The 25,635-nt window shown below is 39.9% G+C and overlaps 1 protein-coding gene across 1 annotated transcript in view; it reads left to right on the forward strand.

Annotated features, from left to right (window-relative positions):
• Nucleotides 1-1,531: 1,531 nt before the first annotated feature.
• Nucleotides 1,532-25,635, forward strand: part of LOC120572264 (solute carrier family 12 member 3-like) — a 34,347-nt gene continuing 10,243 nt past the window's right edge. Inside the window, exons 1-24 of the mRNA XM_039821501.1 lie at nucleotides 1,532-1,576; nucleotides 3,808-3,988; nucleotides 4,657-4,810; nucleotides 5,354-5,485; nucleotides 5,619-5,694; nucleotides 7,511-7,606; nucleotides 9,496-9,635; nucleotides 10,219-10,329; nucleotides 10,435-10,546; nucleotides 10,682-10,812; nucleotides 10,912-10,996; nucleotides 16,131-16,288; nucleotides 17,369-17,476; nucleotides 17,807-17,930; nucleotides 18,139-18,240; nucleotides 18,853-19,008; nucleotides 19,136-19,235; nucleotides 19,412-19,523; nucleotides 22,428-22,562; nucleotides 22,890-22,996; nucleotides 23,192-23,274; nucleotides 23,396-23,464; nucleotides 24,044-24,148; nucleotides 25,408-25,519. Coding sequence (XP_039677435.1) covers nucleotides 3,849-3,988; nucleotides 4,657-4,810; nucleotides 5,354-5,485; nucleotides 5,619-5,694; nucleotides 7,511-7,606; nucleotides 9,496-9,635; nucleotides 10,219-10,329; nucleotides 10,435-10,546; nucleotides 10,682-10,812; nucleotides 10,912-10,996; nucleotides 16,131-16,288; nucleotides 17,369-17,476; nucleotides 17,807-17,930; nucleotides 18,139-18,240; nucleotides 18,853-19,008; nucleotides 19,136-19,235; nucleotides 19,412-19,523; nucleotides 22,428-22,562; nucleotides 22,890-22,996; nucleotides 23,192-23,274; nucleotides 23,396-23,464; nucleotides 24,044-24,148; nucleotides 25,408-25,519 — 2,648 coding nt within the window. The 5' untranslated portion in view covers nucleotides 1,532-1,576; nucleotides 3,808-3,848. The remainder of the gene's footprint in view (nucleotides 1,577-3,807; nucleotides 3,989-4,656; nucleotides 4,811-5,353; nucleotides 5,486-5,618; nucleotides 5,695-7,510; nucleotides 7,607-9,495; nucleotides 9,636-10,218; nucleotides 10,330-10,434; nucleotides 10,547-10,681; nucleotides 10,813-10,911; nucleotides 10,997-16,130; nucleotides 16,289-17,368; nucleotides 17,477-17,806; nucleotides 17,931-18,138; nucleotides 18,241-18,852; nucleotides 19,009-19,135; nucleotides 19,236-19,411; nucleotides 19,524-22,427; nucleotides 22,563-22,889; nucleotides 22,997-23,191; nucleotides 23,275-23,395; nucleotides 23,465-24,043; nucleotides 24,149-25,407; nucleotides 25,520-25,635) is intronic.

Genomic DNA, 25,635 nt, shown 5'->3' on the forward strand with positions numbered 1-25,635 from the left:
CTGCTTTTTTCTGCTTAATTTCTATCAACATTTGTGACTCATGGAGTTTCCATTCACTTTCCAGCTTAATAAGTTTGGTCTGTTGAACATGTATCTCTTCTATAGACTTTGCCTGTTCTAATTTAGCTGCAAGATCTGCTTCCGCATCTGCTTGCCTACTAGAAGCCTTAAAGCTTGTGATTGACAGGTTATCTAATTTTATGGATTCTTCTGAAATAACACTTTCAGTGTTTGTCCCACCAAAGACAGATTTATATTCATCACAATTTAAAATCATTCGGACTCTTTATTTTTAAAGGTCTCTTGAACTAGGCCTACTTTCAGCCATTTACTTACAAGGTCACATATTTCTGTTGTCAGTATGTTACAAGCATCCAATTTCTGCACAATATCTGGTGTGCTAAGAGAATTGCGTTGAAGTGGCTCATAATTTTGATTTACACGGTCGTATCCACTCTGAATGTGTTGGTTTATTTTGTTAAGATCCTCCTTCAAACTGAATTTCTTAAGCCTAGTTCTAGCTTCTTGTGCTATCTGCTTCGAAGATTCATAAGATCTCAAAAATGCTTTTACGTGCCTTTTAGCTTCCTCTTCACACATATATTTGCCTTTTTCTGTAAGCTTTCGTTCACAAGAGACTGTTTCTTCTGGGCCTCTAGATTTCTGTTGAAAGTTCATCATCAGGGCTTAAATCTTTCTCTTCAGTGGACTTTTCCTTTCCTCCTGACACAGACATGTTTGTATCGCTAATTGATCTATGACTAGATTGTATTCCTTTACAAGGTAAAACGTTTCTCGAGTGCCAGAATAAAGGATGAATAAACATCCTAAGACATTATAAAAATGTTCATGGTGTTAATGTTTTGTCTTGCTGTTTTTTTCTTGGCAAACGTTTTGTGCTAAACTATAATTAATGGAACATTTTTGCAAAGCGCTTCCAATAAAATCAAAGATAAATCAAAGACAGGGTTGTACTACAGCACATAGTACATACCCTTTACTCTTTGAAATCTGTTCAGATGAAACCACCCACTGGCTCTTCTGTTTACTCCAAACGTTGCTGTGTGGTCGCCGGAAACCTGCTTCCCCTCATTTATTTTCACAGATAATTAATTTTCACGGATAACATAAAATATAAGAGGTTACCTTGGAAAAAATATTGTCAATTGGCATGGTGTTAAAATGTTCTGCATTTTCATTTAAATGTAATCTTTATTCTCATATGTGAAAATGATATTAATAAAGATGAGTGTGTGAACCAATTAGTTTAACACCAAAAGAGTCTTTATTTCATCATAAAATGAGTCATATGCTTTATTTGAAATATCAGAATTTATGGCATAAACTAAAATCACATCAGAAAGAAGCATAATTATCATTGATGAAATTATCTTACATTCCTTTCAGTGCACAATAATGTGTGTGTCTATGATGGGGAGGAAGCTGAGATAAATGGGGCGTGAATGTCCGCTACCTTAGTGAAGGTATAAATACAAAGGGTGCCAGTGTAAAATGAAAGAGGGAACATATTCATCCATCGACAACAGTTTATTCATCTGGAATAAAAAGAACCTTTGTGAGTATACTTAAGCCTTGTTTTTTTATTGTATTTACTAAATAGTATAGTCAAGTTGATTTATTTATATTGCACATTTTTTATGCAATGTTATCTAAATGTGCTGGTCGGTGGGGACACTGTTAAGGGTTACACATGCAACCCTTTGTAAGAAAGTATTTTTGTTTATTCGTTGATTGACTGATTGTTTGAAATTAATTTCAAACATGTAAAATAAGACAGAAAAGATCATGCAGAAAATAATGATATGACAAACACTTGATACTATTTTTTGACATGCCTGAAAAAGTGGGAAGAAGTATGCACGTATTTAATCCCACACCTTCTCCATTCGTCCGTCATCGTTGTTAATTAATTAACAAGCTTCCTCAGTCATTTTCTTTTACTCATCCAAATATTTAACTTACTTTAGATACCAACTATCTTAGAAAATATCAAATATATATTGTAATTGCTTGCACATTCATTTATTTGCTCAAAAATGATAAATTAATGATATATTTTAATATCAAAATATGAATTCATTCAGAAATTCAAAAAATAAGTAAATAAATAAAATGAAAAAGGGAACCAAAGAATGAATAAATAATCTCAAAACTTAACAATAAACCAATAATGATAATCCAACACCTTTATTCCTGTACCCTGTGAGAAATATTTTACTTATATCTCTTTTTCAAATGTTTCATGTTTGGACATGGATTAATGGTGATGAATATGACTTGCACATTCATGAAGGTGCTTCATAGATAAGCTAAGTATCTAGTAGAAAAGAAGACTCCCACACACTGCCCTGCATTCAAGACTTATTTATTTATTGAATTAGTAATTAGTCAAATAAGTTCCTTTAAACAGTATTTACAATGTACTTAAAGCTGCACTGATAATTAGGGTTGGGTACCAAATTCTGTACTTTTTTGGTTACCGATCGAATTACATCACGTTAAATCAAACGGTGCCAAATTTCGGTACCTGAGAGCTGACACACTAACATGCAGAGGTGCGCCTCTGCAGTTTGTATAAGTCACAGTGAGTCACGGCAATGCTGGTAAAGCGGTTACAGTTTTTTAAAACTCAAAATATAATATAATAGCGTCATTGTGTGAATGTGCCGGCTGGCAAGTAGTTATCTGTCTGTGAATCTGGGGGCGGAGCTTCTGAGGGGGGCATAATATGCAAAATACAAGAATAAACGTTACAGTGCAGTGTAATTATAAAATTATTAATAAAATGTTATTACAGAGGGAAAGTACAGAAAAATTTACCGTTGGGTACCAGAACTGAATTTGAGAATTTGTGAACAGTACCCAACCCTACTGACAATTGTTTGTAAAAGGGGAACTCAATTCACACATCAAAGTCTGTTTACAGGTCTTATGGGGAGTGCTACTCCGTATTGGAAAATTATTCTATAAAGCCTTTTGAGCTCCAGGGGTAGCAATGCAAAGTCTGACAAATTGCGTCAAGGGACGTGACTTGAGTCAGCATCAGCTGGGGCTGAAGATAACAAATATGAAAAGAATTCTGGGGGTTGTGTAGTTAGAAAGAAGTGAGTTAGCCAGACCTAGACCTATAGTCTGCTCCTCATGTCTGCTTGGGGGTAGCAGCTTGAGGCCACATTAGCCACTACTGGCATAACACACCCATATCTTAATCAGTGGTTGGGTAATGTGGCTGCCAGGTTTGAACAAAGAAGAAGAATGTGTGGAATAAAAAAAAGATGATATCTCTGCTGCTGCTGCATTGGTTTTGATATTTTTAACTGTCCATCGTGAGTCAGACAATGTTGTAGAAGTGCAAAGCTCAATCAGTAGAGTTGTCTTTTACCAATTGGTCAAATGACTGCACTTATGTGTAGTGTGAAAGGAGCTGCTCTTAGTGGCAAACCCCCAGAAAAACTACCAACCATTATACAGCGCAGCTTGAAGTGTACACACTCGCCATAAATAATGATAATATGACAAATGTGTTCAACCTGTTCAGCTGCCAGTTGCCCCATACTTCTACTTGACCTCTTGAGAGATGCCAAGAGCACTTCTGACTTTGGAGTCCAGTCTAGTCAGGATTGAACTAAAACCACCTTATTAGGGTCCAAGTGAGGCTGCATGACTTGGTAACAGTTAGATGCACATGTGGTCACTGTTAGAGGACAAATGTGGCATCTTTTAGGACAAATGTCAATAATTTCTGTAAAAACAAGCTTTTTCATAAATTCTTTATCATCTTGTCAGCCCTTTTTCCCATACTGCACAGGAGTAAGTAAGACGTGTCAATGGGGCAGTTAAAATCCAAACGGGGTGGGCTGGACCCAGGCGTCCCCAATGTCCAATTCTCAACCAATGACGAAGGACCTCCCAGGTACTTTTCACACGGGATTCCTCCAACCATCGTCGTCTCGGACGTTGAGTCAAGGTTTGTGTTGTTAACTTTTTGTGTCCACTTTTACCTTACAAATCAACTGGTGTAACCTTTATTCCATATTGGTGATAGTTTAAGGGTTAACTGTAATTTCAGTAATTCTGATTGTCTTACACTACAAAGTGATGTTTTCAGTTAATTATTTTCATTTTAGTCAAAGTAATTGATAACTTTTGTATGTTATGATGTCCTGAGAAAGTTAACCTAAAACCATACAAATAGTATTGCTAAAGCATCATTAGTTAGGCTGCTGTAGGTAAGTGGACCATTACTATATATCTACGACCTTCCACTTCCGGGATTGCCCCGTTTCCACCAGAAATTACGCGGCATGTCCTTTTTTTCTCTGCAGGGTAAATACAGGCAGCTAGCTAGACTATCTGTCCAATCTGAGTTTTCTGTTGCACGACTAAAACAACTTTTGTGCAACGTACACACCGGTCTCTGTAAGGAGCTTAGCACCGCCTATGAAGATATTGATTGGTTTAAAGAAATGCCAATAAATCAGAGCACGTTTTTCTCCCATCCAGGAATGTTGTGTGGACTAGCCAGACCCTGCTCATGACAATTACTAATAACCTTCAGTATTTACTGCAATATATCCTCTTATTTCTTTCTGTTTGTTTAAAATAACACCTTTACTTGGAACTCCTAATTAACAGTGCATCAGAGCGCCGCGGCTCGAGGGTGGAGCTGCGGAGATCTTCCGTCTACAGCACGTTAGACCAGATACCACAACTGGGGCATTACACCCGCACTCTGCACCAGCAGACGGGGAGCCGACCATCTCTTGAGGCTCTCCGCAAGGCATTTCAGGTAAGTTTTCCCCCTCTGGGAACTAAGTCTCACAGCACCTTGCATTATCTAACTTGTGAATAATCATCTCAATCCCACCATCAGTATCATTAAAGGTGCTCCAAGCGATGTTGGGTGACGGCACTTCTTGTTGACGTTCGAAGTATTTTCAAACAAAACGAGGCTAGCTCGCTCCTTCCTCCTCCTCCTCCTCATCCCATCCCCTCACCCTCCCTTCTTTACTTCCAGCGCACTAACCCCCCAACCCCCACCCCCAAATCCTTCTTGACGGTTATTGGCTGGAACGCTGGAACACTGTTTGTTATGTTTCGTGGTGCAGGTTGGCATAGCTTGTTTTTGTTGCCGTTTGTGGAGCCTGGGCTGTCTACAGAGACCACGTTTTTTTTTTACAGTGTGTTCAGGGGACAGGCAGCTAGCGGATAGTGAAGAGATGTTTGCTGTATGTGACAAAAAATGTTGTAGACTAAAAAGCACGTGACATCGCTTAGAGCACCTTTAAGCTATTTAAAATAGTGATCTTTGTAAAAAAAATATTTTACTCAGGAGAAGGAGGCAGGAGTAAAAATCCCCACCACAGACTCAGGAGGTAGTAGTCTGCCAGACAGTGGAACTGAAGAGTCAAAAGCTCCACAGGAGAAAGCTCCTGTTAGATTTGGCTGGATTATTGGAGTCATGGTGAGCAAAACGTCCGTGTATTTGAGTGTACATACAGACTTCATACACTAATTATTTCAATTCTGTTAAAAATTGATATGGACCAATCTTACAAACATCTTGCTGAGCTGTTTTTATTGAACTTTTGTCACAGATGCGTTGCATGCTGAATATTTGGGGAGTCATCCTGTTTCTCCGCCTAACGTTGATCACTTCTCAGGCAGGCATTGGTGAGTTCATTCACCCCTCCATACCATACATTAGTGTTATGGTTCTGGTATTTTGCTTTGTATTTTGTGGTATTTTGCTTTGTATTTTGCTCTATTTCTGTCTGGTATTTTGGTCCTGTTTTGTCTTATTGTGATTGTGCACCTTTCTGTGTTATATTTCTGTTTCCTGTTTTCTGTCTTGTCTAGTTTTACTTCCTGTTTTCCCGCCTTGTCTGTATCCAACCCGTTCTCATTCCGAACTCGTAAAATAAGTACGTTTGGTCAGTGTCCTTCAGCGTGTGATGCGACGAAAAAGGCACCCTTCGGCGTATTTGTGTAACGTACTGGGGAGAGCCGCAGTTGGATGAGATTTAGTGAGTGGTATGTAAGGGGAAATTGCTGGGTAAGGACAGTGGTTGGGGTGGCGGATGAGTAAAACATCAGACTTTCACTCAGGACACTCGGGTTCGCGCCCCGCGTGTGGCATTTTGTTTCCCGTCTCCGGCGTGTGTTTCCCGGCTTTTGAGGCGTCCTTTCTCCTTTGTTTTTCTTTTTTTTTCCCCGTCTACGGCGTGTGTTTCCCGGCTTTTGAGGCGTCCTTTCCCCGTTGTTTTTCTCCTAAACCCAACCTCCGCGATTCTGTTATTGTCGCGCTTCACCCACGGTGTGTTTCCTGGCTTTTGAGGCGTCCTTTCCCTGTTGTTTTTCTCCTAAACCTCTGCGATTCCGTTCACCCGTCCCGACCAAGCGCGTCAAAAGGGACGAAAAAGGGACGGCAATAGTGGCGACCAAGCACGTTTACATGAGACGCTAAAGGAGACTTTTAACGTCAAATAAGAACGAGAAAGGCTCCTGACCGAACGTCCTTTTTTTACGAGTTGGGTGTGAGAATGTGTTGCTGCATCACCTGTCCCTCACTTGCTCATTACCTCATGTATTTAACCTCTGTGTTCCCTTTGTCTCTTGTCACACCATTTTGTGTCCTTGTTAGTTTTTTTGTGTTTGTGTCTCCCAGTGTCAGCTCTCGTCAGTTTCCCTGCTTCCCGTTTCTTCCTGTTTTTTGTACCTCCTTGGTTTTTTGGATTCCTTTGGATGTTTCTAGAATTGGTTTTTGCCTGCTGCAGCTCACAGGACTCCCTTGGTTTGTTTTTGTGTTTAACTCAATAAATCCCACTTCAACCTTCTCCTGCCTGCCTGCCTCTCTCTGCATTTGGGTCCACTATCCCCTGCTCCACATAACACATTAGTCCCTTTCCATCCTCTGTTTTGTGGCTGTAACACTCCATTGCATCACTCTCGCCCTCTGATGTAGGACTTTATTCGATTTACCTTTACATCATTACATTTACATTATGTTGCATGAGAATGGTATGTGCAGATGCACATTGCTGACACAGCTTTACCTCAGATGCCGGTGCAGATGTTGTGCTCTACACTGATCAAAAACTTCTATAAGATTTTTGATATGTCTTTAAACCTTGTTTTCTCTGTTTTTGTCTCTGACTATATGTGATTCACAAACTTGTGCATGTACACTACCTACTGTTCTTGCTTTCCTTCTCACAAAACATCCTACCACCAACATATGGTACAATAGGCCCATGAAAGCTTGATATAAATGCTGTTTTTGATAACTATTGCTCAACTGTATACAATATCCAAATCCATGTATTATTGAGAAAATAATGCATGTACAGTGCAGCCCTGTGATCATGAAGGGGTAAAAGAATAGGCAAAGATGAAGAGACAGGCCTTGAAACCAAAACATCAATACCCATCTATTGTCTATATCTACTATGTCTGTAGTATCATGAATACTTTTAATGTCTCTTATCAGTGTTGACCTGCGTTATTATCCTGATGTCTGTTATGGTGACCACGATAACTGGCCTCTCCATCTCTGCCATCGCCACCAACGGGAGAGTGATCTCAGGTCAGTCACTTCCTGTGTCTCAAAATGGGTGAAAAGTCATGCACTTGAATTGAGTGCTAAATGTAGCCCACATGTACCCAGTTTAATTGGGGAAGGCCCTGAGTTTGTCAATTCAGCTTCATTTACAATAAAGAATACTTAGAGTTTACCCACTTTAGTCAGGGAAAGCATTGGGTTTGTTGATTCAGTTAACATAATTTACAATAAAGTAAATAAAGCGGCTATTTGTAACTTTCATTTTGTGTTGATTCAGGACTTGTACTTGTAATATAGTATTTTCTACAGTGTGGTATTAGTGCTTTTACTTAAGTAAAGGATCGGAATACTTCTTCCACCACTGCTTATTTAACACATATTCCAACCTTTAGCACTTTGGCTTGTGTAATAGCCATTTTTGGTTTATGTTTTTGTTTGTTTGTTTTCAACCTACCGCCACATAGGGCAGTCATCCGCTGTAAATTAGACATGGTATGATAATCAAGAGGTAACTGCACCCAGGTGTTGCATTGTATAGAGAAGTAAACAGTTTTTTGACCGTGCGGTAGATGCGTATTACATGTTATGTTTTTGTTTATTCATGAGTGAAAAGTAGTACAATAGGAACAAAGAGGCTGCATTTTGTTTTTAGAAAATGTTAAGAAATTATGTTATTGGAAACAATGGACATTTTTGGCATTCATCACAACCGTCTAAAACAAATCGAGGATGCAGCCGTGGTGGCATTATTTTGAATGTCAACGGGGTCATTACATTTAAATCACAAAACTGTGTCACTGAGGACATCGTTGGATGTTTGTTGCTGAAACTATGGCTGCGCGCATCCTCATCTGTTGTACAACGGAGCTATTGGAGCTGCAGTTGGTCAGCGACGTCAGACATGAGCTGTATGCAGTATGGGTGGTATGATCCAATACAACAAACATTTCAACAGAAATGGGACAAGTGGTTGGAACATCTTGAAAGAGTTGTAAGTTTCAAGGTCAGCAGATGTTTCACATATAATGATTATGATGATGATGATGATGATGATAACTTTTATTGTTAGACTCAAGGCCCATATAAAAACATACAATGCAATTAAGACAGACACAAGAGTACAGACACAAATTAAAGAAGACAGCTATACCAGTGTACCTGCCTTCAGGCAGAGAGATACTTGTCTCTCTTCGAGAGACTTGAAAATAGTTTTATTTTTAATATTGCGATGCTGGTATGAGTTTTTTTGTCTTGTTTAAATAGTTTATTTAGTGGTTGTATTTTTATGGCTGTTATTTTGGAGCACTGCAGCTAGCCTCCATGCTGGGGGTGTTGCGCAATAAGAGCATGACAGAAAGAATCATCGTCTCAAACTGTCAACAGCATTCTGTGTGCTTATTAACTTGCGAGTTTGTTCTTCCAAGAACAACTAGCAAGAACAAAGAACGTTCTCCCCGAGAACGCAAGTCCATACTTTACATTCTTGGTATTGAAAAATGCCCTCTGTCGCCGCTCCCTGGGCTCAGCTCCACACCTGCTTTTAAATACTGTAGGTCCTTCACACCTGGTCCTCATTGCGTTGATTAGTATTGATTTGCTGCCTGAGTGGTGGGTGTGCAGTTCAGGGGTTGTAGGAAAACTGATATTGTTAAAAGCATTACACATTAACATATTAAAAACACAGCAAACTATCTTAAAACATGCCAAAAAATGATGCAAAGTAAACAAACTTAAAACTTGCCAATAAAACCATGCAAACAAATCATGCATCACCACATCTAAGATAAAAATGCCCTTTTGCACTGTGACAAATATGTAAATCCATTGCTTAGTGCTTAATTTGCCGCTATTAAAACTATAGATCTATGGTCTTCTATGATAACAACCTTGTCTCTGTTATACATAATTTTCAGGTGGGACGTATTTCATGATCTCCCGCTCTCTGGGTCCTGAAATTGGTGCCCCAATTGGGATGCTCTTTTCCTTCGCCAACGCTCTGGCCTGTGCGCTCAACACCGTTGGCTTTTCAGAGGTGGTCCGGGATCTAATGCGGGTACATAATACACTTCAACTCAAGAAATAGATGTATAATTGTTTGTTTTAAAAACCCTTGGGAATATAGGTAATCTAAGGCAAGAATCCCTGATAACGAACATTCATTTTGTTTAACTATTTTAGCTCTCTGCTGAGCTCTTGGGCATAACATACCTCTTATCAAGTTTAGGAATCATTTAAGGTTCTTGTTCTTTGAAGTGGTGGTTCAAACACTTTGAAACGCCCTTACTATAGTTAAAGTATATACAATCTGACACCATTAAAAAGCAGCTAAAGAGACTATTTAAACTGGCCTTTGTCTCATGTTTGTAATTTTTTTTAAAGTTGTATTTTACTGTTTTATTGCTTCATTTTACTATTTTTGAAGCCCTTTGTGATTCTACTCTCTAAAAGGTGCTTTATATTATTTCTTCTTTTGTAAACTGTCAAAAACAATTTCAAAACCTGAAATGACTGAATTAGTATTTATTAAAGGTAGTCAAAAACATTTTAAATGGCCTGATGTTTACCCAAGATGTACTTACATACATTTTATATTTCTTTGTACCTTGTTTGTGAATACTTTGGTAATATTATTGTAGGAGTTTGATGTTGTCATTGTCGATGACTTGAATGACGTCCGTATTGTGGGCGTGATCACAGTGACTATTCTTCTGCTCATTTCATTGGCTGGAATGGAGTGGGAGTCCAAGGTGAGCACATCCTGATACCTCTCACTTTATTTGATCACTACCTTTTACTTTTTATTGTATGTTATTCCCATATGTTATTCTCTCTCATTTGTCTCTGTTTCTCAGACCCAGATTTTGTTCTTTATAGTTCTCTTGGTCTCGTTTGCCAACTACTTTGTGGGCACAATCATCCCACCCACTAAAGTGAAACAGGCCCAAGGCATCTTTGGATACAACAGTGAGTTTGATTTCTTAGGACAAACCACTGCCTTTTATTACAGCATGTCATCACTTTTATATATATAATATACTGTGCATTATATAGTTTTTCAGAGGACAGTAGAGTGTTTTTTTTGTTGTTGCCTGTCATCAGGTGAGATCTTCATATCAAACCTGACACCAGATTGGAGGGGGCCTGACGGAAGCTTTTTCCGGATGTTTTCTATTTTCTTTCCCGCTGCCACTGGCATCCTGTCTGGAGTCAACATCTGTGGTGACCTCAAAGTATGATGAAGAAGGCAGAGAGATAGTTCTTACATCACAACCACTAATAAAGACTAGATGAATGCAATGTAATGTAATGTTGACAATTTTGTTTTGCAGGACCCTGCTATTGCTATACCCAAAGGCACCCTAGGGGCCATTTTCTGGACTACACTCTCCTATCTAGCCGTTTCTATAACTGCTGGTAAGCTAATCATTAAACATGCATTTATTTTGGATTGTGATACGTCCCCTTCGATGTTACCGGGGATGATAACACAACAATTAAAATTAGTGACAGAGTCAGTTTGGAAGTGAAATTTTTTTTTTTTATGTAATCAAAACTTTTACAAAAGCTGGAGGTGCTAAACCAATTAAATTAATATAACAAATCTAGGCCTAACTCATCTTTAGCTCTTAAAGCAAAACACAAACCAAAAGACCTAGCGCCTAACAAAAGTGCTTAACAAAACCTACAGGCGCCGACCACTAAACCTGTGTATCTAGACAAAGTTAATCCTGAACGTAAAATGTACAGGGTACCCCTAACTTACTTACAGTCCTCAACCTCTAACCACATACAAGTTTGAACATAAATCAGCCACAGCTCAGCCATCAGATAGTTTGTAGAGTAAAATCCTCAGGTGTGCTCCTTTTTATTGACAGCCTCAAATGCAGATTGGCTAACTCAGTTTAGTTCCTATTCATTTTCCCAATCTTTCTTAAAATAAGACAACACCAATATCCAGGGGCGTAGGACTGGGGGGAAAAAGGGGACTGAGTACTAAAAGATGCTAAAATGAATAGCTGTGGATGCGTTGAGGGGCCCATAGAAAATGCCTTTCTACAGAGCCCAGATTTTTGTGCTATGCCCCTGCCAATGTCTATTATAAGATTAAGGGGAACCTGTGGTTGTCTGCCTTTTCCGGGTCAAAAAGCTCCACTAAAGATAATGGGCATAAGGTTAACAAGCTCGCTGGCAGGCTGTCACTTACACAAACAACGGCCACAGAGCAGGCAGAGGCGAGGGAGAGCAGCGTCTGATAGGGCTGAGAGATACCCGTCTCCCTTTGAAAGACTTAAATTATAATATTTTAGTTCATAATTATTGTTTGTTGTATTTGATTATTTCATATGAATAATTATTTAAGAAATAAAGTTGCAGTTGTATGGTAGATAAGTAAACTGTTTTAGCAACATAAGTAACATGCTGTGGCAAATATGTAGACTTAGGGGTACACCAACGCATATAATTTGTATTCATTTATTGGAGAGGCATTATCTTGTCATGGGATATTATCATTATTAATGACAACATTTCTCTTTGTTTAACATTAGTTTTAAATGTACTGCCTAACTGAAAAAGGTTGAGCAAATGAACAATGCTTTATATAACAGTTTCCCCTGAATATCTTGTTTGTCTTATGTCACCATGAGCTGTTAGAATAAATAGTTTAAGGTGTGGGGAAGCTAAACCAGCATCTTATAAAGTAAAGAAAACAAAAACATTCAAAGCTCAATAAGTTATATTTTTCATTTGCAATAGTGGTGTGAATTAATTTTTTTGTCCAGTGCTTTAAGAGCTTGTTCAAAGGTGCAGCCTGACCTAGCATACCGCAGAATAAACCAATTTAACTGTTTCATACTGCATACTACTGATTAAATCAGTATGGCGTAGCTACTGCATACTGCATTTGTCTGTAGTATGTAGTAGGGTATTTCAAAAATGGCCATTGTGTCGTGTACCTCGATGACTTGCTGGTGCACGCCAACAGCTTCGACAGAACACTGCCCAATCAGCATGAGTTCTTCGCTGCCATCAGTTAAGCCGGGCTGTGGGCCATGTGATCAATGCTTGTGGTGTAGCCACTGACCCAGAGAAGGTGGCTGCCATCCGAAATTGGCCAACCCCACTTAATGCCAATGAACTAAAGATACAGTGCCTTGCGAAAGTATTCGGCCCCCTTGAACGTTTCGACCTTTTGCCACATTTCAGGCCTCAAACATAAAGATATAAAACTGTAATTTTTTGTGAAGAATCAACAACAAGTGGGTCCCAATTATGAAGTGGAACGAAATTCATTGGCTATTTCAAACTTTTTTAACAAATAAAAAACTGAAAAAGTGGGCGTGCAAAATTATTCAGCCCCTTTACTTTCAGTGCAGCAAACTCTCTCCAGAAGTTTAGTGAGGATCTCTGAATGATCCAATGTTGACCTAAATGACTAATGATGATAAATAGAATCCAGCTGTGTGTAATCAAGTCTCCGTATAAATGCACCTGCTCTGTGATAGTCTCAGAGGTCCGTGTAAAGCGCAGAGAGCATCATGAAGAACAAGGAACACACCAGGCAGGTCCGAGATACTGTTGTGGAGAAGTTTAAAGCCGGATTTGGATACAAAAAGATTTCCCAAGCTTTAAACATCCCAAGGAGCACTGTGCAAGCGATAATATTGAAATGGAAGGAGTATCAGACCACTACAAATCTACGAAGACCCGGGCGCCCTCTAAACTTTCAGCTCATACAATGAGAAGACTGATCAGAGATGCAGCCAAGAGGCCCATGATCACTCTGGATGAACTGCAGAGATCTACAGCTGAGGTGGGAGACTCTGTCCATAGGACAACAATCAGTCGTATACTGCACAAATCTGGCCTTTATGGAAGAGTGGCAAGAAGAAAGCCATTTCTTAAAGATATCCATAAAAAGTGTCGTTTAAAGTTTGCCAAAAGCCACCTGGGAGACACACCAAACATGTGGAAGAAGGTGCTGTGGTCAGATGAAACCAAAATCGAACTTTTGGCAACAATGCAAAACGTTATGTTTGGCGGGAAAAGCAACACAGCTCATCACCCTGAACACACCATCCCCACTGTCAAACATGGTGGTGGCAGCATCATGGTTTGGGCCTGCTTTTCTTCAGCAGGGACAGGGAAGATGGTTAAAATTGATGGGAAGATGGATGGAGCCAAATACAGGACCATTCTGGAAGAAAACCTGATGGAGTCTGCAAAAGACCTGAGACTGGGACGGAGATTTGTCTTCCAACAAGACAATGATCCAAAACATAAAGCAAAATCTACAATGGAATGGTTCACAAATAAACATATCCAGGTGTTAGAATGGCCAAGTCAAAGTCCAGACCTGAATCCAATCGAGAATCTGTGGAAAGAACTGAAAACTGCTGTTCACAAACGCTCTCCATCCAACCTCACTGAGCTCGAGCTGTTTTGGCAGAGGAATGGGCAAAAATGTCAGTCTCGATGTGCAAAACTGATAGAGACATACCCCAGCGGACTTACAGCTGTAATCGCAGCAACAGGTGGCGCTACAAAGTATTAACTTAAGGGGGCTGAATAATTTTGCACGCCCAATATTTCAGTTTTTTATTTGTTTAAAAGGTTTGAAATATCCAATAAATTTCGTTCCACTTCATGATTGTGTCCCACTTGTTGTTGATTCTTCACAAAAAATTACAGTTTTATATCTTTATGTTTGAGGCCTGAAATGTGGCAAAAGGTCGAAAAGTTCAAGGGGGCCGAATACTTTCGCAAGGCACTGTATTCCTGGGTCTGGCATCATACTACCGCCGTTTTGTCAGAGACTTCGCCAGCCCACTCAACCGCCTGACTGACCTGGGCCGTCCATTCATCTGGGATGAGGCATGTACTGCAGCCTTCACTAGACTCAGGATGTCCCTCACCGAAACCCCCATTCTAGCCTACTCCAATGCCCAGCAGCCCTTTTTTGTCCCTGAGTAGGGCAGAAAATAACTACTATGTCACACAACGTGAGCTGCTGGCCGTGGTCCAGGCAGTACAGAACTTCCATCCGTATTTGCATGGTAGCCACTTCGTCATCTGCACCGACAATGCTTCTCTTACCTGGCTCCTGAACTTCAATCACCCTAAGGGCCAAGTGGCCCGTTGCCTTGAGGCCCTGCAAGAGTACGACTTTGACATCCAGCATCGGGCAACGCCAATACACTCTTCCAATGTCTCTGTGTGGCATTAGAGTGTCGCTACAGCCTGTGGCAAGAGGCATTGGACCATATGTGCCAACAGTGATGAGGAGGGGTGGCTTCCACTGACTGACTGGGGGCTGACTGGGGGCTGGCTGGAGACAGGACATCGACCTGAGTGGTCAGAGGTGTCTGCGCTGGGGCCTGAGGTAAAGGTTTACCACTCTCAGTGGGGCAACTTTGAACTACGTGATGGGCGGATGTACCAGACATGGCAGGCTCCCGTAAAGTGGAACAACATATTGCAGCTACTGGTGCCTTGTGTGCTCCGTCCCCAAGTCCTTTGAATCATCCACAGCTCAGTGTGTGTAAGGCACTACAGAAATGCCAAGACCCTCCAGCACCTCAGGGGTGATTCTACTGGCCTGGCTGTCGACAAGACGTGGAGTTCCACATGCACTGCCCAGAAGGGACCTACCCACTGCAGCAGTATTTGGTAGGGGCCCCTATGGAGCTCTTCCCTGTTACAGACTCTGACAACCATTACATCATCGTGGCCATGGACTACTTCACAAAGTGAAAACATATGCGGTGCCAGATCAGAGTGCCACCACAACAACAGAGAAGCTGGTTGAGTAGTCACCAAACCCCGCTTTGGGGTCCCTTCTGATCTCCACAGTGATCAAGAGCGGAACTTTGAGGTCCATGTCTTCGGTGAGGTCTGCCAGAGGCTAGGAGTGAGCAAGATGAGGACCACACCACTTTATCTCTAAAGTGATGGGCTGGTGGAATGCTTTAACCGCACTCTAGCCACTCAGCTCGTCATTCTCACCAGCCATCATCAGTGGGACTGGGATCGCCACCTGCCCCTGGTCCTGTGGTCCTAGCGGACTGCTGTCCAGAAGTCGAGGCAGTGCACACATGCTGCCCTCATGTTTGGACAGGAACTTGGTGTCCTGGGCCCCTCCTGTGCTTGAGTTGTATTGATTGTTCTGCACTGCTGTGCAAAGGATGATGGGACTGTGTTCTGAACTGTTCCTGTCCTAGTTTAAGAGTGTTAATGATGTTTTGTTAGTGTTTTTGGTGTGCATTGATGTTATCTGGGCTTTAGTGTTTGCGTAATTTAGTGTTAATGTGTATTTACATTTGTCGGGTTACCATGATTGAGAAATGGGTAGATTAAGGGCCTCTGTGCATCGAGTGTGCGTAGAGCTACAATAGGAGGTTAGGTTAGTTTGGGTGGAGGGGGCAGGAGGCATGGAGCCGGAGGAGTTATCACTCATGTTAAGGGCAGTGTCATCAGTGTTCTGGTTAGCATGAGAGGGTTGATGGGCTCAAAATGGTAGAAAAATATATACCTCTTTATCTCTCTCCAGCGTCGTGTGTGGTGCGGGACGCCTCTGGTAATATAGGTGACATTCTGACTGGAAACATCACTGGTGACTGTGTGGGTTTGGGATGTAACTTCGGTGGGAACTTCACAGAGTGCATCGTGTCACAGTCTTGTCAATATGGTCTGGCCAACACTACAAAGGTACCACTCAATCCTTCTGCCTATCATGGAATAAAAATATAACAGCCTTTATTAGCCAAAACTTACTGGGTTTGTAAATGAGGCAGTTTTCCTTAAAGTAGCTATGAGGAACTTGTAGTTTGTGTTGTTTCCAGTGGCCCTTTTGGACAAAAGTGTTTTTTACCACCCCTGCTGTCTTAAAGATCTTTTCTAGCGCATGCCGGCTGGAAAACAGTATTTCCACGTTTAAACCTTTATACATGAATATTGTGGATAAATACTACACAAGATGCACAAATCTACCATTATTTAGGGATAGTAACAACAATAACAAACGCAACAATAATGTGCCCCATGCAGCAAAACATATGTAAGGTCCATGGGAGGTAGGCATGTATTACTCACTGTATTACTGAGTTAGCTTTACCTGGAGGTCACATAATTGCAAATGTTTTGCTCAGGCAGAAAATTATTCCTTTAAGATAAGTGAATTTGTACCGATGCCTAGCCTACTTTAGATGTATCGTCAGCTCCATGTGTCACGAGCCAAAGCATTAGCAAGGGTTTGTCTGTCTAGGAGGAAGAGGTCCAATTCAGGGTCAGTTTTAAATCCTTTACAAGCCACTACTTGTCTCCATCTGTTGAAAGCCCAACCAAGGTTGACTGTTGTCTTTCTGTGATGGCCCTGCCTCAGTATCAGTCATAACTATAACTTCTAAAATATAATTAAATTACAATTACAAAGAAATTTCCTGCTACCTTTTACCTGGCTTGATACTCAAACACAGGCTTTTCTGGTGTTACAGAGAAATCTGTGACCCATCAAAATGAGTAACTGTAGAGGCAGTCTGCCTGCTGTAAATAATTTTGTGACTTCACAGGCAAAATTGGACCAGGGCAAAGGCATTATTAAAAACTATATATAAATAGCAATCTTTTCACTGTTTGTCTTGTTTGCTGTTACAGGTATTTATGATCATCATATATAATTAAAAAGTTTCAGAAAAACTTTAATGTTCCTCGTAGCTACTTTAAATCACAAGTGTTGAAGTGTAAAATATCAAAACGTAAATATTATTTCTTAATTACTATTCCAACCAGACCCTGGGCCAACTATCAGGTTGGTACTACCTCATTACTGCTGGTGTCTTTGCAGCTAGCTTGTCGTCTGCTCTTGGTTTCCTCGTCTCCGCTCCTAAAATCTTTCAGGTGAGAAACCACAGCCAAACCCTGATGTAAATAGGCCTGTTAAATCTATTTTAGTCTGCCTCACAGGATGTACATTGCTGGGATAAAGTTTGTGATGAACAAGGTTTTCAAGGATGTATTAAATTGTTGAACTGCCAGACGTTGCCCACAATGACAGAAAAAGCAAGAGTCGAATCTGATCCATATATTAAAATGTCAAACTGTGAAAGTTGTCTCTCAAAAGGGTAACATCATAATAAAAACAAGCTATAAAATGCTTCATATCTATACTAATGTATGAAAAAATGTAGCAGATATTAAATAGCTTCTACTTTCTGCTTTATCTGCCAGTGTCTGTGCAAAGACAAGATATACCCATACATCGGAGTCTTTGCAAAGGGCTATGGGAAAAATGATGAGCCACTCCGTGCCTATATACTCTGCTTCATCATTGCTGTGGCCTTCATTCTCATTGGTGGGTTTCATCTAATACTGTAGCTGTTTTGTTATTGGAACTATTGATTCCCATATTTTTTATATGTTAAAAATGTGTTTTGGTTCAGTTATGATTACATATTTCAACTAAGAGAAAAAGGAGTTTCCATAATGTTTTAATTGTTTTTATAGATTTTAGATTTGTAATGTGTATTGATTGAATTACTTTCTCTCCTGTATCGTTACAGGTGAGCTGAACACCATCGCAGCCTTGAACTCCAACTTATTCATGTGTTCCTACTCCCTCATCAACTTCAGCTGCTTTCACGCTTCATTCACAAACTCTCCCGGTGAGTTACTAGTTTGTCTTTGACTTCTAAAACGACTGATTTGAGGTTTTCTGTTGGAAGCTAAAATAAACCTGAAAGCAAACAGTGGTCATTTTGCTGACTCATCCATGCTCCTTTTTTTTTGGATTTGGATTCAAACATTCCCGAGGAACGAAAAAGCATTTACTGGGTGAAAGTATTTTGTTTTCGCAGCATATAGTGAACTCTGCTCCCTGGCTTTAACACATTGTGTTTTATGTTGACAGCATGTTGTGCTATCCCATTTTGAGATTATTTTCCATTGGATATTGAAGTTTATAAGTGTTTTGGCATGGTTGGCTGAGTACGTGGCACCATGGTATTGAGAAATCGCACCCTGAGTATAACGTTACCGTGTGTCCCCCCTTTAAGTCCCAGTCTATAGACTCTAAGATATAGAAGATATAGAAGATAAGTCTGGCTCCTATATAATATATAGGAGCCAGACTGTGACCAATTCCAAGTTAATACATGACTAGAAACAGACATTTGCTCTTCTGGCTGCCATATTGGACAGATGTGTAGCTATGTCAGATTAAAGGTTATGTGTCATTTCACCTAAAAGTCATCTATTTCTCTGTTGTCCCCCTTTAGGTTGGAGGCCGGAGTTTCATTACTACAGTAAATGGATAGCTTTATTTGGAGCAGTGGTTGCTGTGGTACTGATGTTCCTGTTTACCTGGTGGGCTGCTCTCTTCACCATTAGCGTCCTTATCCTCCTGTGTCTATACATCAACTACAACAAGCCAAGTAATTCCAAAACAGATGTTTTGAAATGCAACTATGTTCTGATGGGAATACCCTGACCTATATTAAATAGTGATGATGTCAGAACTGTGTGATATTACCTTAGTTATGTGTGTTTTCATTTCCACAGAGGTGAACTGGGGTTCATCAGTCCAGGCAGGTTCATACAACATGGCTTTGTCAGCCTCTGTCGCTCTATCTGGTGTAGAGGATCATGTCAAGAATTTTAGGTGAGTGACCGAAAGCCTCACTTATATCATGTAATAATATTCTTAATCAGCCTATAGACTTCTCTCTGTAGTATTTGTCTAATCCATTTTTAACTGGAATTTGATCTCATACTTCAAATGAGATTAAATTAAAAAAGTTAGAGAAGTATTGTATTTACACTCATGTGTTCCTTCAGACCGCAATGTCTAGTCCTGACTGGGCCACCGACCCAGCGACCAGCCCTGGTGGACTTTGTTGACTCCTTTACCAAATACACAAGCCTCATGATCTGTGGAGACATAATCATGGTTAGTCATTTAATTTCAACAGTTTTTTTACTGAAAGGAAAATGAGATGATTAATCAAACAACTTTATTTATCTCAAAATAGTACAATCATCTTGTAAGAAAAAAGGGGTGAATTTCCCACAAATTGCAACAGAAAATCGGACAAATGTGTATTACTCATAAAAGTCTTCTTTATAACATATAAAAAGTCCTAAGAAATCCAAGTGGTGGAAAGTATTGAAAAATATTGAAATTGGTCATGCCAATTATCCATTGCAGCCCATGTTGATAGGAGACACTACAGGTGAATAGGGAAAATATTTTAACAGAAATCACCATGAAACGTCCGCAGTTGAATACTTACATTAAGACAGTAATGTTAGACAAATCTGTAAGCTAAATAATGGTGTTTCAGTACTTTTCTACTTGGACCATATTTTCCCATGCATTGGTGTCTAAGTAACTAATGTGAAAAAAAATCATTGACATCTTTTGAAATCTTTCAAAATCTGTAGTCCAGTATTGAGTGACAATGCTGTAACCAGCAGTTACGATCCGGGCTGCAATGTAAAATGCACATGGTCAGTTTGCGTCCACTAAAAGTGCTGTTTTTGCCACTGACAGGTTCAGATTATTGATGGCGATTTCGGGGCTATTTTATGTTAAGCAAAAGGATCTTACTCTTTAACAAAAAGAGTAAGATCCTTCTAAGATCATCTTTCTCTGTATGAGATCCTTTCCATAATGTTGTCAGACACTCTGAATAATAATCTGAGCCTGTCATTGGCAACAGCACTTTTAGTGGAAACTGACAGTGGATATTTTCCGGTTCGTGGCTACTGGTTACAGTGTTCTCACTCAGCTGTAGTGTCTCCCCTCAACATGGGCTGCAATGGGTAATTGGCATCACCAATTTCAGTTTTTTTTTAATACTTTCCGTGACTTGGATTTCTAAGGAGTTTTATGTTATATAGAGTTTCTTTTGCAATTTGTGTGGGGTCAAGTTGCATAATCCTGTACTAAAAGGGCCATTCAATTGTGCAGTCAATCAGTCACATAAAAAGCAATCGCAATCATTCAATCAAGCTCTGAATGTTACAGGTTGCTGCTGCCGCCAGCCTAAGAGCTTAATATATGAAAGTAAATCTGTTTCATTGGATTTTGAAATTAAAAATACATTGAATTCCTAGCACTGAATATTTATGCATTGACATTATGTATCTGAATTGTTTACTTCTGAATATTACTAATATATAACATTTTCAGCAACTTGCTTTCACCTTTATTTTTTGAATGTTCACAAATTCAGTCTTGTATAAAGTACTTGAAAGCAATACTTGAGTAAAAGTACAAGTATCTCACCAGAAAATAACTTTGGTAGAAGTTAAAGTCATTTTTTACAATATTACTTGAGTGAAAGTCTTTTAAGTATCTGATGTTTACTGTACTTAAGCATCAAAAGTAATTGTCTGACATTAAATGTACTTAAGTATTAGAAGTACAAGTAAAAGTAAAAACAACTTTGATTATGAACTTCATGGCCAAAGGTGTGTTACGTTATCTTCATCATAATTGTCGTCGGGGTGGTCATCATCTGTTACCAGGCAGAGCCTGCACCAGGTGCTTCCATGACACTATCAGTTATTATGCTTCCTCCCTTTCTTCTTTAGTTTTGGTCTATGTTTTCTTTTGTGCTTTGCAACAAACAGGCATTAGGTCACCAACTGGAATGGAAGGTGCATCAACTTCTAGGAACAATGATTCCACAAACCTGCTTTTTTCCAGAGTAACAAATTTCTTCTGATTTTATTTTGTAGTAACGAATAAAAGATGCTTAGGGGAAATATAGTGGAGTAAAAGTATACATTTTATTTAGGAAATGTAGTGGAATAAAAGTACAAGTTTCCGGAGATATAAATAACAAATTAAATTACAGATATGTGAAAATTCTACTTAAGTACAGCAACGAAGCATTTGAACTTAGTTACATTACAACACTGCACAAATTCAGAATAAAAATTCAACATTAAACATTTTAACATGCCAAATTCAGATGCAAAATACAATGTATAAAATTCAACTAATATATTTTCATCTTGCTCAAATTCAAAAGGGCATATTCAGCTTCAAAATGTAATGTATAAAATTCAGTGCTCACATCCGGGAACCCAAGGAAAAGCAATCAATTCTAGTTTCAGAGCAGCAGTCAGAGGAGAGGGAGAGCAGCGTCTGACAGGGCAGAGAGATACATCTCTTAGAGCAGATATTTACAATGTTGTTGAGGATATTCTTGCTTTTACGGGGCAACCCATAAAACCAACAAATGAATGACAAAGTTAAAAGACTTCCAAAAAAGGAATGATAAAAGCTACATAAAATTTCCTCAGAGGCATTAATGGAGTTCAGCTTTCGCATCAAGTGGATTCTTTGCTGTCCTCTTGACAATTAACTCATTGTTTTTATCAAGCTAAAGGTTAGAGTTAGAGAGAATATGGTTCAGGTATTTATATAAGACAACGATTTCAACATTTTCACCATGGATAATGCTGGAGTTGGGCTCAAAACAATTCTTCCTAAAATAATTAATTCTTTAGTTTTTGTCACATTGAGGTCTAGGTAGTTGTCATCCCACCATTGTTCAAATGCTGATAAGGTGCAACCATGCCCTGAATCTGACCCCTGAAGAAGAGACAGTAGGGCAGTGTCATCAGAAATTTTTGGTAGCTGCCCTCCTAAGAAATCCTTCACCTGTTTGTGTACATAATGAAAAGCAAGGGGGAAAGTAGACAGCCCCATTTATATCCCTGTATTGGAAAACTACGCAATCCTCCTTAGAGTAGCTTTTCATTAGACCTGTTTTACTGGTCACGTTCAATGTCTTCATTTTGCTTTTATATCTTTATTTGAATCTCTTTGTCCTTTAAGGATAAGGACAGACAGACCCGGCTACAGGAGGCCACAGATCGGTTGGTAAAGTGGATGAACAAGAGGAAGGTGCGCTCCTTTTATTCTCCTTTCACTGCTGACAGCCTCAGAGTTGGAGCTCGGAACTTGCTACAGGTAAAACATCTGCATGTGTTTATCTGTGGGAAATCAATACAGCTCCAATCGTATTAACATTTGCTGGGGATTAATCTGGCTTTAGGTTCTGTTTTAAGATGACAACCTGTTAAACACAATTTATACTGTCCTCACAATGTTGGCTTTTTCGTATTTGTATCTTTTCTCATTAGAGGAGGAATCATCTATTGGGTGCTAAATATGACTTTCATTAGAACATTTAAACATCCTGTTACTCGCATAGTAAAATATTTCTACGTACTGTATGTTTTTATTTGTATTTTATGAAACCTTAAATATAATTTATGTTTTTAACATTTTCTCAAGGCTTCTGGTCTTGGCAAGCTGAAGCCCAACATTCTGGTCCTGGGCTTCAAGTCAAACTGGAGGGAGAGTTCTCCTGAAAGCATTGAAGATTATATTAAAACTATAAAGTAAGTGTAGTTAAAGAAATGATTGAAAAACAATGTTGACCTTTTTGATTTTACTGTCCTTGAAGGATTAGATAGCTCTTTTATATTGAATTTACGAAGTCTTTGTCACTATAGGTGCCTAAAGGTGCAGTAAGAAAAATATCATTTCTACTTTAAAACTTCCATTTTAACTTACTTTTCTTCTCTTTTCTCTAGTGATACCTTCGACACTAACTACTCTTTATGTATCTTGAGGATGATGGAAGGACTGGATGTCTCTGACCAGTTTGATTTTGAAGGTTAGAAATCCAGACTTTATAATCCTTTTGTCTTTATTTTATCTGTGTGCTTTCCTACAACATGAAATATTTGTATAATATTGAAAACAAAATGGTTAAGGATACAATGTCTGTCTTCCAGTGAACCAGGGTTTTGAGCCTGATGAATCTGTTGAAAAAGACGACCAGCAATCTCCTGAGAAGGAACCATGTGAGCACACAGACACATTAGAATACAATATTTTGAGGACATTGTATTGACTTGCATCCACTAGTGAAGAATGATCTGTACCATAAAATCCTAACCAATCCGCATCTAACTCTGACTTAAAAAGAATACCATGAAAGGAGTCCCTCGTAGTGATGAACCTACCGGAATTATCACCGGAATTTGTTGCACTTTATGGTGCACTTTATGGTGCTTTATAGAGTTTCAGCTCATGTTCAGTTCACTCTCACGGCTCTCATATTGCCCTTTTCAGCTGCAGCAGGCAGCTGTCTTACATGAAAATGCTCTGAAATTCCACTCTACACCTGAGCAGACACAGGTAGCAACTACATGGTGAACATTGTGGCGCATCTAGCAGCTAAGGAGCCAGATATTTCCCTAAGGAGTTGGTAGAGACCAAAAACAGAGCTAAAACTGCCACCACCTCGTAAATATATTACAGTATTCATTATATTGGGACACCTCGTAGTGCATTATTGCTTCGTAATACTCCTTTAGACTACTAATGGACTTTTTTAATTTTGCCCCTGGACCTCATTCTTCCTCCTTTTGCTGTTCCAGCTGACAACATCTCAGATAAAGGCGACAGTGATCAGATCAAGACAGTGTTTCAGAATGACCAGGGGAAGAAGACCATCGACGTCTACTGGATAGCAGATGATGGAGGTTAGATCTGATGAAACAAGTACAATACACTAGTTTTATGCTGACGACTTGTTGGTAATCTCTGACAATCAATACAGTTATATTATATGGGTGAAATGGGAACCTCTGGTGGAGTCCTCCAACAGAGCTTTTCTGTCATCCCTGTGAATGTTGGGGGCATTAAACCCGATTGGGCAATGCTCAAATCTTCCCTTGCTGAAGCTGTGGCAGGAAGCTGTGGTCCACGAACACTGTGGTGGACACCGGTGGACAGGGAAGCCGTCTGACCGAAGGAGTCTTTCTGGGATATGTTATCCCGGAGGACTCCGGAGGCAGTTGAAGGGTATTGACAGGCCCAAAGGGCTGCAGCCTGTGCCGTATAAGAGACAAAGCAGTGGGTGTGGGAAAAGTTCGGAGAAGACATGGAAATGGACTTTCAGTCAGCACCAAGATGGTTCTGGAAAACCATTCGCCACCTCAGGAGGGGGAAACGGGAAACCATCTAAGCTGTCTACAGTAAGGATGGGACGCTGTTGACCTCAACTGAGAAGGTAATTGGGCGGTGGAAGGAGAAGGTAATTGGGCGGTGGAAGGAGCACTTTGAGGGACTCCTGAATCCAAATAACACACCTTCTATGGTAGAGGCAGAGCTGGAGGTTGATGGGGTATCGTCATCAATTTCCCTGATAGATGTGAATGAGGTAGTCAAACAACCAAGCCCTGGGGATTGATGAGATCTGTCCAGAAATGCTGAATGCTTTGGGTGTGGAGGATTTGTCTGGGATGACACGCCTCTTCAACATTTCATGGAAGTCCGGGACAGTGCCTAAGGATTGACAGACTTGGGTGGTGGTTCCCCTGTTCAAAAAGGAGGCCCAGAGAACTGTTTGCCAGATACAGGGTTATCACTAGAGAACTAGAGCTGTTGCTCTTTTGCCCCACCTTCGCCCCCCTAGGGAGGTTTTCCAGGGGCCTGGGAATGCCTCAGGATCCCCCAGAGCAAGTTAATGTGGCTCAGGAAAGGAAAGTTTTGGGTACTCTGCTGGAGCTGCTACCCCTGCAATCCGGATAAGCGGATGACGATGGATGGATGGATGAATGGATGGATATAATAATTTTTTTTTAACGGTATAGTTTTAGTACAATAATGGTCAGTGAACACAAGGTGGAGCCACCTTTATGTCGGACAGTGGGCTTGATACAGAGGCATGCAAAAATATACACATTTTTCATAAATGCTCTTTCTTAGCTGCAGTATTTCTACTTTCTACTCTTTTAAGGTCTGACTCTGCTGGTGCCTTACCTGCTCACCAGGAGGAAACGCTGGAGCCGCTGTAAAGTCAGGGTCTTCATCATAGGAGACGAACAAAACATGGAGGAAAGCCGCAACGAGTATGTATGCTCTATTTTACCTTCTGGTATAAGTGAATAATAATGAATAATAATAATTAAACTTTCCATATAACCCATCCAACATTTTTATGTGGGGCACATGTGGGTAAAAAGTG

The sequence above is a fragment of the Perca fluviatilis genome, chromosome 14, assembly GCF_010015445.1.
Source record: "Perca fluviatilis chromosome 14, GENO_Pfluv_1.0, whole genome shotgun sequence".
NCBI lineage: Eukaryota > Metazoa > Chordata > Actinopteri > Perciformes > Percidae > Perca > Perca fluviatilis.